General features: G+C 43.8%; 1 protein-coding gene across 1 annotated transcript in view; it reads right to left on the bottom strand.

Moving 5' to 3' along the window:
• Nucleotides 1–6071: 6071 nt before the first annotated feature.
• LOC139452992 (QRFP-like peptide receptor) overlaps nt 6072–12385 on the bottom strand; it is a 46419-nt gene continuing 40105 nt past the window's right edge. Inside the window, exons 2-3 of the mRNA XM_071234618.1 lie at nt 9119–9850; nt 6072–6876 (exon numbers count right to left, since the gene is read on the bottom strand). Coding sequence (XP_071090719.1) covers nt 6092–6876; nt 9119–9509 — 1176 coding nt within the window. The 5' untranslated portion in view covers nt 9510–9850 and the 3' untranslated portion in view covers nt 6072–6091. The remainder of the gene's footprint in view (nt 6877–9118; nt 9851–12385) is intronic.

Genomic DNA, 12385 nt, shown 5'->3' with positions numbered 1-12385 from the left:
ATTATTGCTGGAATATTGCTATAAGCTGCGTAAACCCATACTCACTGGTGTGAACCAGGTAAACAGGACAGGATTGCCCTTTTCCTGTCATTAATTGCACATAAAAAATGATAACACAGTCAGCTGTTGACTGTCAGTAATACTAAAGACGCGTGATCACAGTGTACAGCAGATGTTCATGTACGTACGTTACCGATGCCGCCTTTCGTGTCGTGTTCGTGGGTTACTAATTACGACGTTCAGTTTGTCGATAAGTAGCGTCTGAATAATCAAACCGCGTTTCTCGCCATCGTTCATAACCTCTCTGCCGGTGATATACGACAATATTGTACCTAGAGCCCCAAGCTTTGAGATTGATGACTCCCCGAGCGAAGTGTGGGCCTAGCTATCGTGGTCTTGCTGACGTGGTGTGACGTCCCGATCGTGATGCTTACTCGAAGGGTCCGGTGTATTTTTCATATTTCTTATCGCCAGTCCGACCGAAATGATCTCTAGTTTCTGACTGACCCGCGGAGATCCGGGGTAGAATAGGTCTTCGGCAATCCATGCTTGCTGTAAAAGGCGACTATGCTTGTCGTAAGACTAACGGGATCGGGTGGTCAGGCTCGCTGAATTGGTTGATGCATGTCATCGAATCCCAATTGCGTGGATCGATGCTAGTGATGTCAAATACTGGATTGTCTGGTCCAGACTCGATTATTTTCAGACCGCCGTCATGTAGCTGGAATGTTGCTGGGTGCGGCGTTAACAACAAAGAAACAAAGAAACAAACAAACAAAATATCATCGCATCTTCTCAACAACATCCACGTAAACTCAGCTGATCACACGAAGAGCAGCAGTGACAGGACGTAGTCTGTGTCGTTCATACAACGTGGAAGGTCGTGCGAACTGATAATTACTGATCGATTTCCCTCTAACGGGGCTTAATGACAACAGTCAGTTCTAAATTCAGACGTCAATACAAATAAGCTAGATTGTACGTGATAGCGCTGGAGGGAGTAATTGGTTAGGATTTCTTGGACGGAGATTGGCCATTTGACGAAAATGATTTCTCGATTGATTGAATCTGTCTCTGTTAGCATCATGCAGGTATCTCAGGCGTCAGCTGCTCCGTAATGACATGTATCTGTGTGAGCGTCATGCAGGTATCTGAAGCGTCAGCTGTAAGCATCATGCAGGTATCTGAGGCGTCAGCTGTAAGTGTCATGCAGGTATCTGAGACGTCAGCTGTACGTGTCATGTAGGTATCTGAGGCGTCAGCTGTAAGTGTCATGCAGGTATCTGAGGCGTCAGCTGTAAGCGTCATGCAGGTATCTGAGGCGTCAGCTGTAAGTGTCATGCAGGTATCTGAGGCGTCAGCTGTAAGCGTCATGCAGGTATCTGAGGCGTCAGCTGTAAGTGTCATGCAGGTATCTGAGGCGTCAGCTGTAAGCGTCATGCAGGTATCTGAGGCGTCAGCTGTAAGTGTCATGCAGGTATCTGAAGCGTCAGCTGTAAGCATCATGCAGGTATCTGAAGCGTCATGCAGGTATCTGAGGCGTCAGCTGTAAGCATCATGCCGATATCTGAGGCGTCAGCTGTAAGTGTCATGCATGTATCTGAGGCGTCAGCTGTAAGTGTCATGCAGCTATCTGAGGCGTCAGCTGCTCCGTAATGACATGTATCTGTTTGAGCGTCATGCAGGTATTTGAGGCCTCAGCTGTAAGTGTCATGCATGTATCTGAGGCGTCAGCTGTAAGTGTCATGCATGTATCTGAGGCGTCAGCTGTAAGTGTCATGCAGGTATCTGAGGCGTCAGCTGCTCCGTAATGACATGTATCTGTGTGAGCGTCATGCAGGTATTTGAGGCGTCAGCTGTAAGTGTCATGCAGGTATCTGAAGCGTCAGCTGTAAGTGTCATGCAGGTATCTGAGGCGTCAGCTGTAAGTGTCATGCATGTATCTGAGGCGTCAGCTGTAAGCGTCATGCAGGTATCTGAGGCGTCAGCTGTAAGTGTCATGCAGGTATCTGAGGCGTCAGCTGTAAGCGTCATGCATGTATCTGAGGCGTCAGCTGTAAGTGTCATGCAGGTATCTGAGGCGTCAGCTGTAAGCGTCATGCAGGTATCTGAGGCGTCAGCTGTAAGTGTCATGCAGGTATCTGAAGCGTCAGCTGTAAGCATCATGCAGGTATCTGAAGCGTCATGCAGGTATCTGAGGCGTCAGCTGTAAGCATCATGCCGATATCTGAGGCGTCAGCTGTAAGTGTCATGCATGTATCTGAGGCGTCAGCTGTAAGTGTCATGCAGCTATCTGAGGCGTCAGCTGCTCCGTAATGACATGTATCTGTTTGAGCGTCATGCAGGTATTTGAGGCCTCAGCTGTAAGTGTCATGCATGTATCTGAGGCGTCAGCTGTAAGTGTCATGCATGTATCTGAGGCGTCAGCTGTAAGTGTCATGCAGGTATCTGAGGCGTCAGCTGCTCCGTAATGACATGTATCTGTGTGAGCGTCATGCAGGTATTTGAGGCGTCAGCTGTAAGTGTCATGCAGGTATCTGAAGCGTCAGCTGTAAGTGTCATGCAGGTATCTGAGGCGTCAGCTGTAAGTGTCATGCATGTATCTGAGGCGTCAGCTGTAAGTGTCATGCATGTATCTGAGGCGTCAGCTGTAAGCATCATGCAGGTATCTGAGGCGTCAGCTGTAAGTGTCATGCAGGTATCTGAGGCGTCAGCTGTAAGTGTCATGCAGGTATCTGAGGCGTCAGCTGTAAGTGTCATGCAGGTATCTGAGGCGTCAGCTGTAAGTGTCATGCATGTATCTGAAGGGTCAGCTGTAAGCGTCATGCAGGTATCTGAGGCGTCAGCTGTAAGTGTCATGCAGGTATCTGAGGCGTCAGCTGTAAGTGTCATGCATGTATCTGAGGCGTTAGCTGCTCCGTAATGACATGTATCTGTGTGAGCGTCATGCAGGTATCTGAAGCGTCAGCTGTAAGTGTCATGCATGTATCTGAGGCGTCAGCTGTAAGTGTCATGCATGTATCTGAAGGGTCAGCTGTAAGTGTCATGCAGGTATCTGAGGCGTCAGCTGTAAGTCTCATGCATGTATCTGAGGCGTTAGCTGTAAGTGTCATGCAGGTATCTTAGGTGTCATGCAGGTATCTGAGGCGTCAGCTGTAAGCGTCATGCAGGTGTCTGAGGTGTCAGCTGTAAGCGTCATGCCGGTATCTGAGGCGTCAGGTGTAAGCGTCATGCAGGTATCTGAGGTGTCAGCTTTAACGTAATACAGGTACCTGAGGCGTCAGGTGTAAGCGTCATGCAGGTATCTGAGGTGTCAGCTTTAACGTAATACAGGTACCTGAGGCGTCAGGTGTAAGCGTCATGCCGGTATCTGAGGCGTCAGGTGTAAGCGTCATGCAGGTATCTGAGGTGTCAGCTTTAACGTAATACAGGTACCTGAGGCGTTATCTTTAACGCCATGTAGGTATCTGAGGCGTCAGCTGCTCCGTAATGAGATGTATTGAATGTGTGTGGATGTGGTTTGATTCATTGAAGATTTTTGGTGTGAAGGTACATTATACTGGACATTATACATTGGACATTGGATACATCATAAGGCAGCGTTATACAATTATCTGTAAAAGCGATGATTGTGTTCCACATATCCAGATTGCATCATCCACACCTAGTATGCAAGTTTGTACATATCTCGTTATGGAAAGTTATACAGGAAACTGATCAGATGAGAATGAGATAAGAAAGCCATGGTGTTTACAAAGGATTAGGGATGACAAGAAGATTGCTGATAATTGTACCGCCAAATCGATCATAAGTGTTTGGGAATTAAAGCACTACACTGTCAATTGTTATCAGCTAATGTCTTGCATTGCTCGTGTAGTGTGTCTGGGTAAGTAGATAACAGGTTCGAATCCTAACATCGCCCTGATTATGATCCTTGGTAATCAGCACCATGCTAGTGCTCGTGGCTTTCTTCCGAGTGGTAAACTCGACGACCTACATCAATTCGTGTCTCACAACAATCTGACACACCGTGATATGGCTGAAATACCGTTCAAAGTGGCACTTAAATCCAAAATACACACTTACGCGCTCGATGTTTTATTGGATTAATATGTTGTTCAGCAACACATTACTGGTTTCCATATCAAAATGTTGCATGTTGAGCCTTGATTAAAACGAAGTACCGTTGTGAAAATGTGAACGAGAATGTGTTATCTGGATAAACGTTTTGTTTATCAAGGTAATAGCCTACAAAGAATCTGCAATCGTCACCCAGTTATCACACGCCATATCGACTCGGTGTGCTTAAGCGGGTGCAATCATTTAAAATGATTAACAATAAACATCTTTTAAGCATGTTCGGGAAGATCTGTTAATCTGTTTACAGATTAATGCTAGGGCACTTGTTTTCACATTCGGGGCCAAAGGTGCCAAAGGAGATTACATTCTTGATGGTGCTGGAATAGAATGTGTACCCCGGTCAGCTCTCGAACGTAGACGCACTGCTTTAGTCAAGGGCTAGATTATTCATAACATGATCTCTCATTACATGGTGTCGGTTTTCGGAAATTCACTTTGTTGATTGTCTCGAACCCCAGATAAATCGGTCATATCAGTTGAAGCGTAGAAGCAGAGAATGACTATTTAAATGGTAGTCAAATTACTATTGTCATGGCTACACACAAACAAATGGGTTTCGTCTGAAAATAAATACAGCATACGATGATAAATACTTGTTATTTCACATGGAAACATAATTATTATAATTTTATTAATTATGCTTCAGGTGTTTATTTTTATCTACGTGTGAGTTAATATGGTTTTACGCTGCTGTTAGCAATATTCCAGCAATATCACGGCGGGGGACACCAGATATGGGCTTCACACATTGTTCCCATGCGGAGAATCGAACCCGGGTATTCGGCGTGACGAGCGAACGCTTTAACCACTACGCTACCCCACCGCCCTTTTTAATCTGTGAGGAATAGACAAGATATTTCCTTTCACATATAATGCATGGCAAAGAAACAAGGTTTGTGTGTTCTTGTGTGAGAGTAAGATTATTCTATCATTATTCTCGACTTATTCACCCTTCATCCGTTTTCTGTGGCGGTCGGGTAGCCTAGTGGTTAAAGCGTTCGCTCATTACGCCAAGGACCTGGGTTCGATTCCCAACATGGGTACAATGTGTGATGCCAATTTCCGGTGTCCCCCGCCGTGATATTGCTGGAATATTGCTAAAAGCGGCGGAAAACTAAACTAAATTCACTCACTCACTCATCCTTCATCTACCACAAGGCTAATGCAATTTGGCGGCCCCACTAAGACTGATTAAATCGTTGCAACACCACATTTTGTAACTCCTCATCTGGACATCAGGGCGCGGAACATAATTCCTCTTCCCACGTTCTCACTGGGCATGTCCTCGAGAACTAAGCTTCTACGTTGGATATTAAGCGTTTTTGAATTCCTACACTATATTTCAACCAGGCTGTTTATTATCCAACTATAACGGCATTATCAAACTGCGTTCTGTCAGATGATCCCCTATAAAAGACATCCTACATGTAATCTCTTTAAAATAAACTTTATTCAGATTTTTTAGTCTCAGGAAAGGTCACTTGTATCCATTTAAACAACTGAGCCACAGTTACTATGGTTACAACATCATAATATCAATATCAACACAATATGATTTGCGCCAAGTGATTTCAATAACATTACATATCAATACACTTGATTAAAGCTGCATATCGTTTGTTTGAAAAACCTTAAAAAAGGCAAGCTAATCGCATTATAAATTTTATGTTGACATTTAGTGAATACATATTTGTGTATATGACATGTTTACTCCTTTCAAAAGTTTCAGCGGATGTCAAATGCCATTTTATAGATTGATTCCACCCTTCTCAAGCCTTTACTGTATCCACGAATATTGTCATCATTCCTATTTGCGCCTTAAAACACTGTCCTGTCACATTGTTTTACTTGTCTGATCTCACAGGAATACATCACACGTTGTCCACATTCATTCTTGACCATTGGAGGTCAAGGTCAAGGTCAAGGTCAAGGTCAAATGTATTTTATAGAACTACACCTTTCGGCCATTTTCGACAGGGCACATAGGGACGGCTTGGTCGGCTTGGCGTGGAGTGCTTCTCGGGGTATAAGAGCTTCGCCCATCCCCACGAGGCAAACATTTTATCACCGAATGCTTAAATGCATTCCTAAACTTTGAGGACACAAGTCCATATATGATTGGGTTTCCTGCACTGTTGATGTAACCAAGGATTGTCGTTGTTGAAAGCATGTTTTGGTAAAACTCAAATCCCAGTTCCTCGACCCTTTCCGGGGGTGTAAACACGATCCAAAGTCCGAATATTCGAACCGGAAGAAGTGACACAAAAAACAGGATCACTATGGCAACCATCATGCGCACAACCTGCTTCCGGGATTTGATCGTTCTGGTATGGGCGTAGTCTCTTGGGGACGTTTCTGAGTTAAGTGTGAACATCTTTTGAATGATAGACGCGTACATATAAGTTAACATACACATAGGCATGATGAAAAATATACAGAATATAAACACGATATAAAGCCTCGGCAGAGTGTCGGACATCTTGGTTCGACACACTTTCACATGGGAGCCATCTTGGAACTTGGCGTCCTCCAGGACTGTGAGGAAGACGAAAGGTAGAGCCAGGATGTAGGCGAGCACCCAGATGCACGTGACGAACACACCAGTGCTGGTCAGAAGGCACGTGTTCTGGTCCTTCAGGGGGTGACAGATTGTGTAGTAACGTTCAAAGCCGATGGTCAGTAAGGTCAGAACAGACGAATGGAGAGAGGCGTTTTCTAGGAATGGAACAAGGCGACCTGAAACGGGAAGTTTAAGATGCTTTTAAGAATGAAGGACTGTTATATCTAATGTCGTTCAATAACAATCAAATTCCCTTCCGCTGATTTACCCACCTGAACTCGAAATAAAGGAGAGCAGTGAGACCGCCTCATTTGTTTCGTATTTAGTTTTCAGCATAAACTTTCAGAGTGACAAAACACTCTCCACAAGACTGTATGACAAGAGGGATGACTTCAACTTTCCAAGAGTCAACTTTCCCTTCATGTCGAGCAATATTCCAGCAGCTCCAGCCTTTGGTATCAACATTTCACAACGTTTGACATACAATCGAGTATGCCCTTTCTACAAAGAAGTCAAAGAGCGCCATACCACTCTTGCTCAGAAGTTGTTTAAACAAGGTTACAACATTCAAGGCCTCAGTAAAGCTTTCAAAAGGTTTTATTATAGTGATTCATAAACACATGCTCATGATATGGTCGGAATCGTACTATCGACTCTGCTTTATGCAGAGATTTCTATTGAATATGGAAAGGGTTTTGTCGCTTTATTTGCATATCTCACGTGTAGTTACAATGCATTAAGACTAATGTCACATTTATTTATGACTTCTTAGGAATGTAAGCGAGGTTTATCCGATGAAACTGATAATACTGTTCTATACATACATAATTAGTAATAAAACCGACAATTTATTCGACATTTGCAACTATGGATGATGTCTGCCCTGTGAGTTGACGTGATAGATCACTGCCAGGTTGCAGGGCGTATGACATTAAATTCAAGGTCATCCGTCTGTAGTCACTCACAGTCGGTATAGTGTCATGAATTAATAACTAATTGTGGGTTTCCGTTAATACCACAGGGTACTCCAGGCCGCCTCTCTCACTTGTTTGGCATTATTCAGTGTAGAAATGGCACAATCATTATACTGTAGCACAAACACACACATCACTCTCACGTTTATGCGTTGTGGCGAGCGGTCAGCAACGCCATTAGATGTCCGCGGAATTCTATTCAGGGTTAAATATGGGCACCTCTCCACCAATTAGACGACACTGCCTAACTGACCTCAGTGCAACCTTAATTTGGCAGTGTCTAGTCATCCTAACAAACTGAGGCAGCTGCCTAAATTTGACATTAGGCACTGACACGCCGAGACTTGGATACCATCACCATAATGGACCGACACTAAATTGGACGCTCACTTATTGGTTAAGTAAGTTTCTTGTACCGGTTTACTTTTAATGATCTCGATTAAAGGTCAAGGTCATCGCAAAGTCCAAAGATATATGTCTATGTTCCGTTGCTACCTAACCAATGCTCTTTGGAGATGACTAGGTGGGCTAATCGGCTTAGGTGCCGCTATGCAGAGTTGCGTCCCTTAGTTGTGCCAGGATCCATTGATCGTGGGTTCGTGACTATGGCCAATCCTTTACGACCTGCGTTACTTCGGGCTTTTCAACCAAATTCAGACTGACACACCGTGATATGACTGAAATATTGAACAAACCAAACTCATCCACCCACTTACTTGCTTCACAACCTCCAGAAAAACCTCCTCACAACAATTTGAAATGTTTTGAGTTTACGTCAGGTAATTTGTTTTACATATGATAGGCAGTGGGGCAGCCAAGTGGTTAAAGCGTTCGCTCGTCACTTCAAAGACCCAGGTTCGATTCCCCACATGGGTACCATGTGTGAAGCCTATTTCTGGTGTCCCCAGCCGTGATATTGCTGGAATATTGCTATAAGCGGCGTAAAACCACACTCACTCACCTTTTACGTATGTCTATGTACATGTCATGAACTCAGTTATCACTATCTCAGTATCCCTGACCAAATTCGTGTAGTATATAACGATGTCTTCCCATCGTCTGGCACGGATGTGGTGTCAGGGCGACCGTGAGATTTATTTATTTTGCTCATGAATGTTGCATATTCAATCAGCTTTATTGCATATGGCTTAATACAACGGCATATTAAATGTTGTTATGTGTCAATGCGGTGTCAATTGTGCCAGCTATTAGGGCTCTACGATATTGCACTGACATCGTGATATAGGCTAAATCCGATAATAATCAAAGCGGCGTTAAAACATTCATCGGGCTGTAGGGTGGCCGAGTGGTTAAAGCGTTCGCTCGTCACGCCGAAAGACCGGGTTCGATTTTCCAAATGGGTACAAAATATGAAATCCACTCGCTATCTTAGTCATTGAGTGTTACAAAAAGTAGACCACCTTTAACAATTCTTTATACTTACACATTGCCTCTCCAAAGAGCCAGCGGTCTTTGCCATAGAACTCCAACAGTGCGGACGGTTGGCATATCACAAGAACCAACAGGTCCGCCACACTGAGGCTCATAAGAAAAAAGTTCATCTGCGTGCGCATCGCCTTCATCCGGGCAACCACCTGTATCACCATCACATTTCCCAGAATGCCCACCACAAAAATGAGTACGTTTAACGTCGTCACGTAGATGTACACGTACGGAGGTAGCTCCAACTCGTCACGGTTCCTCGAGGAATTTCTTGTCAGGTTTGTGTTTGAATAATCACAACAGTTATCTCCCTTCTTCCATTCACTATATCCAAACGGAAGTTGACTTTTCGCCATGACACCAAACGTCGCAGGAGCCGTTGTAGCGTTCATCGGTATTTCGAACAAGATGCCTGTCTAGTGACGCACATACTAGACATTTATTGGGATATCAACCAGGCAATTTCCTGCAGTATGAGATCCGCTCATTCTCATCTCCATGGTGGTCCAACCTTTGCACGAAACGGTCTATTAATACAACACAAATATTACAAGAAACGTCGGCACAGAACGCCTGCCTGTAGGCACTAATTAATTGATGTCGCAACAGAAACAGTCAGAATCCGCTTCAGTTGATTTTTCTTGTAGCCGCGAGATGCTTCTTCACACGCTGGGCTGGAAGTGACTTCTAATATTGAAGGGTATTCCTGTAATGGGCCCCGACCGCCATCAATCTGCAAAGGAAGAGACAATCATTACTGCTGTGAGATGCGCGTCAATCTCGCACACATCCCACTTCCCGCCTTGAGGGAGGTTACGACAGGCTAGAATCCATATCAACTGTCCTCGACTGCGTGAAAGCTATTAGCATCCCACATGATAATGCAAGAACAGGTTGATAATAACTCTTGTTATTTTAATGATTTTACGACCAAACACAAATAATTATTTCTTCTCAAATAGCGCAAAAACAAATTTTCTGCTTTCCCACCTTGATTAAATGATAATTTTTTTCATCTTTGAACAACATATGTTTAACAAAGTCAATCTAAAACGTAGTTCATATTTTAAGACCAGTTCATGCAAAATGTTCTGGTCGTACAGTCTTTGAACTGCATTTAGAAGTGATACACTCAAGGAAGAGAATTAATGGATGTCAACTTCTTTATTATGAGGGACAAAACGTTTCTGAGTATATGCTTACTCCTTAATCAGGTGAATAAATACTGTGAGACAGGGAACATATATTTGTACATGTAAGAACAACAAAATAATAAGACAACAAAGGTGGAAACTTAACAAGGGGAAACCAACAGATAATAGGCGCTGATAGGTGATTAGCAATGGACAACGCCAATTATCTGTTGGCCCCCCCCCCCCCCCCCCCCCCCCGGGTAAGTAAATCACAGGGTCCAGTGTCACATAACAGCTCTTTACTTAAAAATACTCTCTCTACCCTGCTGCACAGGACCTCTGTCCTGTGTGTGTTGATTAAATGACACAGGATACGGTTGTGGTGAAAAGGTCGGAATCACTGGGTGAATATAAGGAAAATTCCGATTAATAAGTGAAACTCATCTGAAAATATGGCTGTCATGTAGATCATCAAATAAAGATGTCAGTGATACGCAGAAATGCCATTAAACCATTATATTGGCCCACATTGAGCTGAGCAAAGCACGGCGAGATTGACCCTGTTTACAGAGAACCCTACTTCGGCCGGACAACTAATTTACATTTTATCGGATGTGACCAAGAGTGAGTGAGTTTGGTTGGACGCCCCTCTAACACTGGTAGTTGACCATTTTATCTGCAATGTAATACCCCACTGAACCTCACTGAACCTCACCGAGTCTCCCTGAACCTCGCCGAATCTCGCTGAAACTCACAACACTTCGTCGAGCCTCACTGAACCTCACAAAATCTCGTTGAACATCATTGAACCTCACTGCACCACATAAAACCTCAATGAACCCCACAAAACCTTATTTGAACCTCACAGAACCTTATTGAATATCTAGTTCAATATAACAGGATTCTGCTCCATATATGCACAAAGGTGTATTAAATTCAACTCTAAGGCTGTATACTGATTAGTAAACAACTTGCAGTAAGTCAGCCCTAAAGCCCTTGTCTATAAAAGGATATATTTACTCCCAGTATACATGTATGTACGTGATGGTATATGGATACCTGTATCACATGGTCAGTGCAAGTATGGATACCTGTATCACATGGTCAGGGCAAGTATGGATACCTGTATCACATGGTCAGGGCAAGTATGGATACCTGCATTACATGGTCAGGGCAAGTATGGATAACTGTATTACATGGTCAGGGCAAGTATGGATACCTGCATTACGTGGTCAGGGCAAGTATGGATACCTGTATTACATGGTCAGGGCAAGTATGGATACCTCTATTACATGGTCAGGGCAAGTATGGGTACCTGCATTACATGGTCAGGGCAAGTATGGATACCTGCATCACATGGTCAGGGCAAGTATGGATACCTGTATCACATGGTCAGGGCAAGTATGGGTACCTGTATTACATGGTCAGGGCAAGTATGGATACCTGCATTACATGGCCAGGGCAAGTATGGATACCTGTATTACATGGTCAGGACAAGTATGGATACCTGTATTACATGGTCAGGACAAGTATGGATACCTGTATTACATGGTCAGGGCAAGTATGGATACCTGCATTACATGGTCAGGGCAAGTATGGATACCTGTATTACATGGTCAGGGCAAGTATGGATACCTGTATTTCATGTGGTACTGCAGTATAAGAATTATTATTTCGTTATTTATTGTATAAAAGAGAATTGATTTTACACAAAATAGTCACAGGAAAAAACTTATTTCTGACAATCCCTTTCTTGATACGTAATTACATCCCCGCCCCTTTAAAATACAAAATATGATTTTGCGAAGTATTTGTCATCATGATCTGGGCGGTTGGGCAGCCTAATAGCGCCTCCCGTCACTCAAAAAGCAAGGGAAATGCGTGAAGCCCATTTCGGGTGTCCCCCTTCGTGATATTGCTGGAAGATTGCTAACAGGTACGTAAACACCAACCTACGCACCATCAGCATCTATTTTAAGAGGAAAATCCCACCAACACATTCCCGCCTGAGATGGAGATGATTGTGTTATCATTGATGAGTCTTATCAGTTCAGTATAGGAGAACATTACACAACAAGTGAGGGTGAGCTACTGAACCTGTCATCAGACACACTCACTGATCTCTCTACTACCTG

Source organism: Haliotis cracherodii, unplaced genomic scaffold (assembly GCF_022045235.1).
Source record: "Haliotis cracherodii isolate W230 unplaced genomic scaffold, xgHalCrac1.p SCAF_9, whole genome shotgun sequence".
Classification (NCBI taxonomy): domain Eukaryota; kingdom Metazoa; phylum Mollusca; class Gastropoda; order Lepetellida; family Haliotidae; genus Haliotis; species Haliotis cracherodii.
The sequence above is the reverse complement of the archived record's forward strand: the minus strand, read 5'-3'. Positions and strand labels throughout refer to the sequence as shown.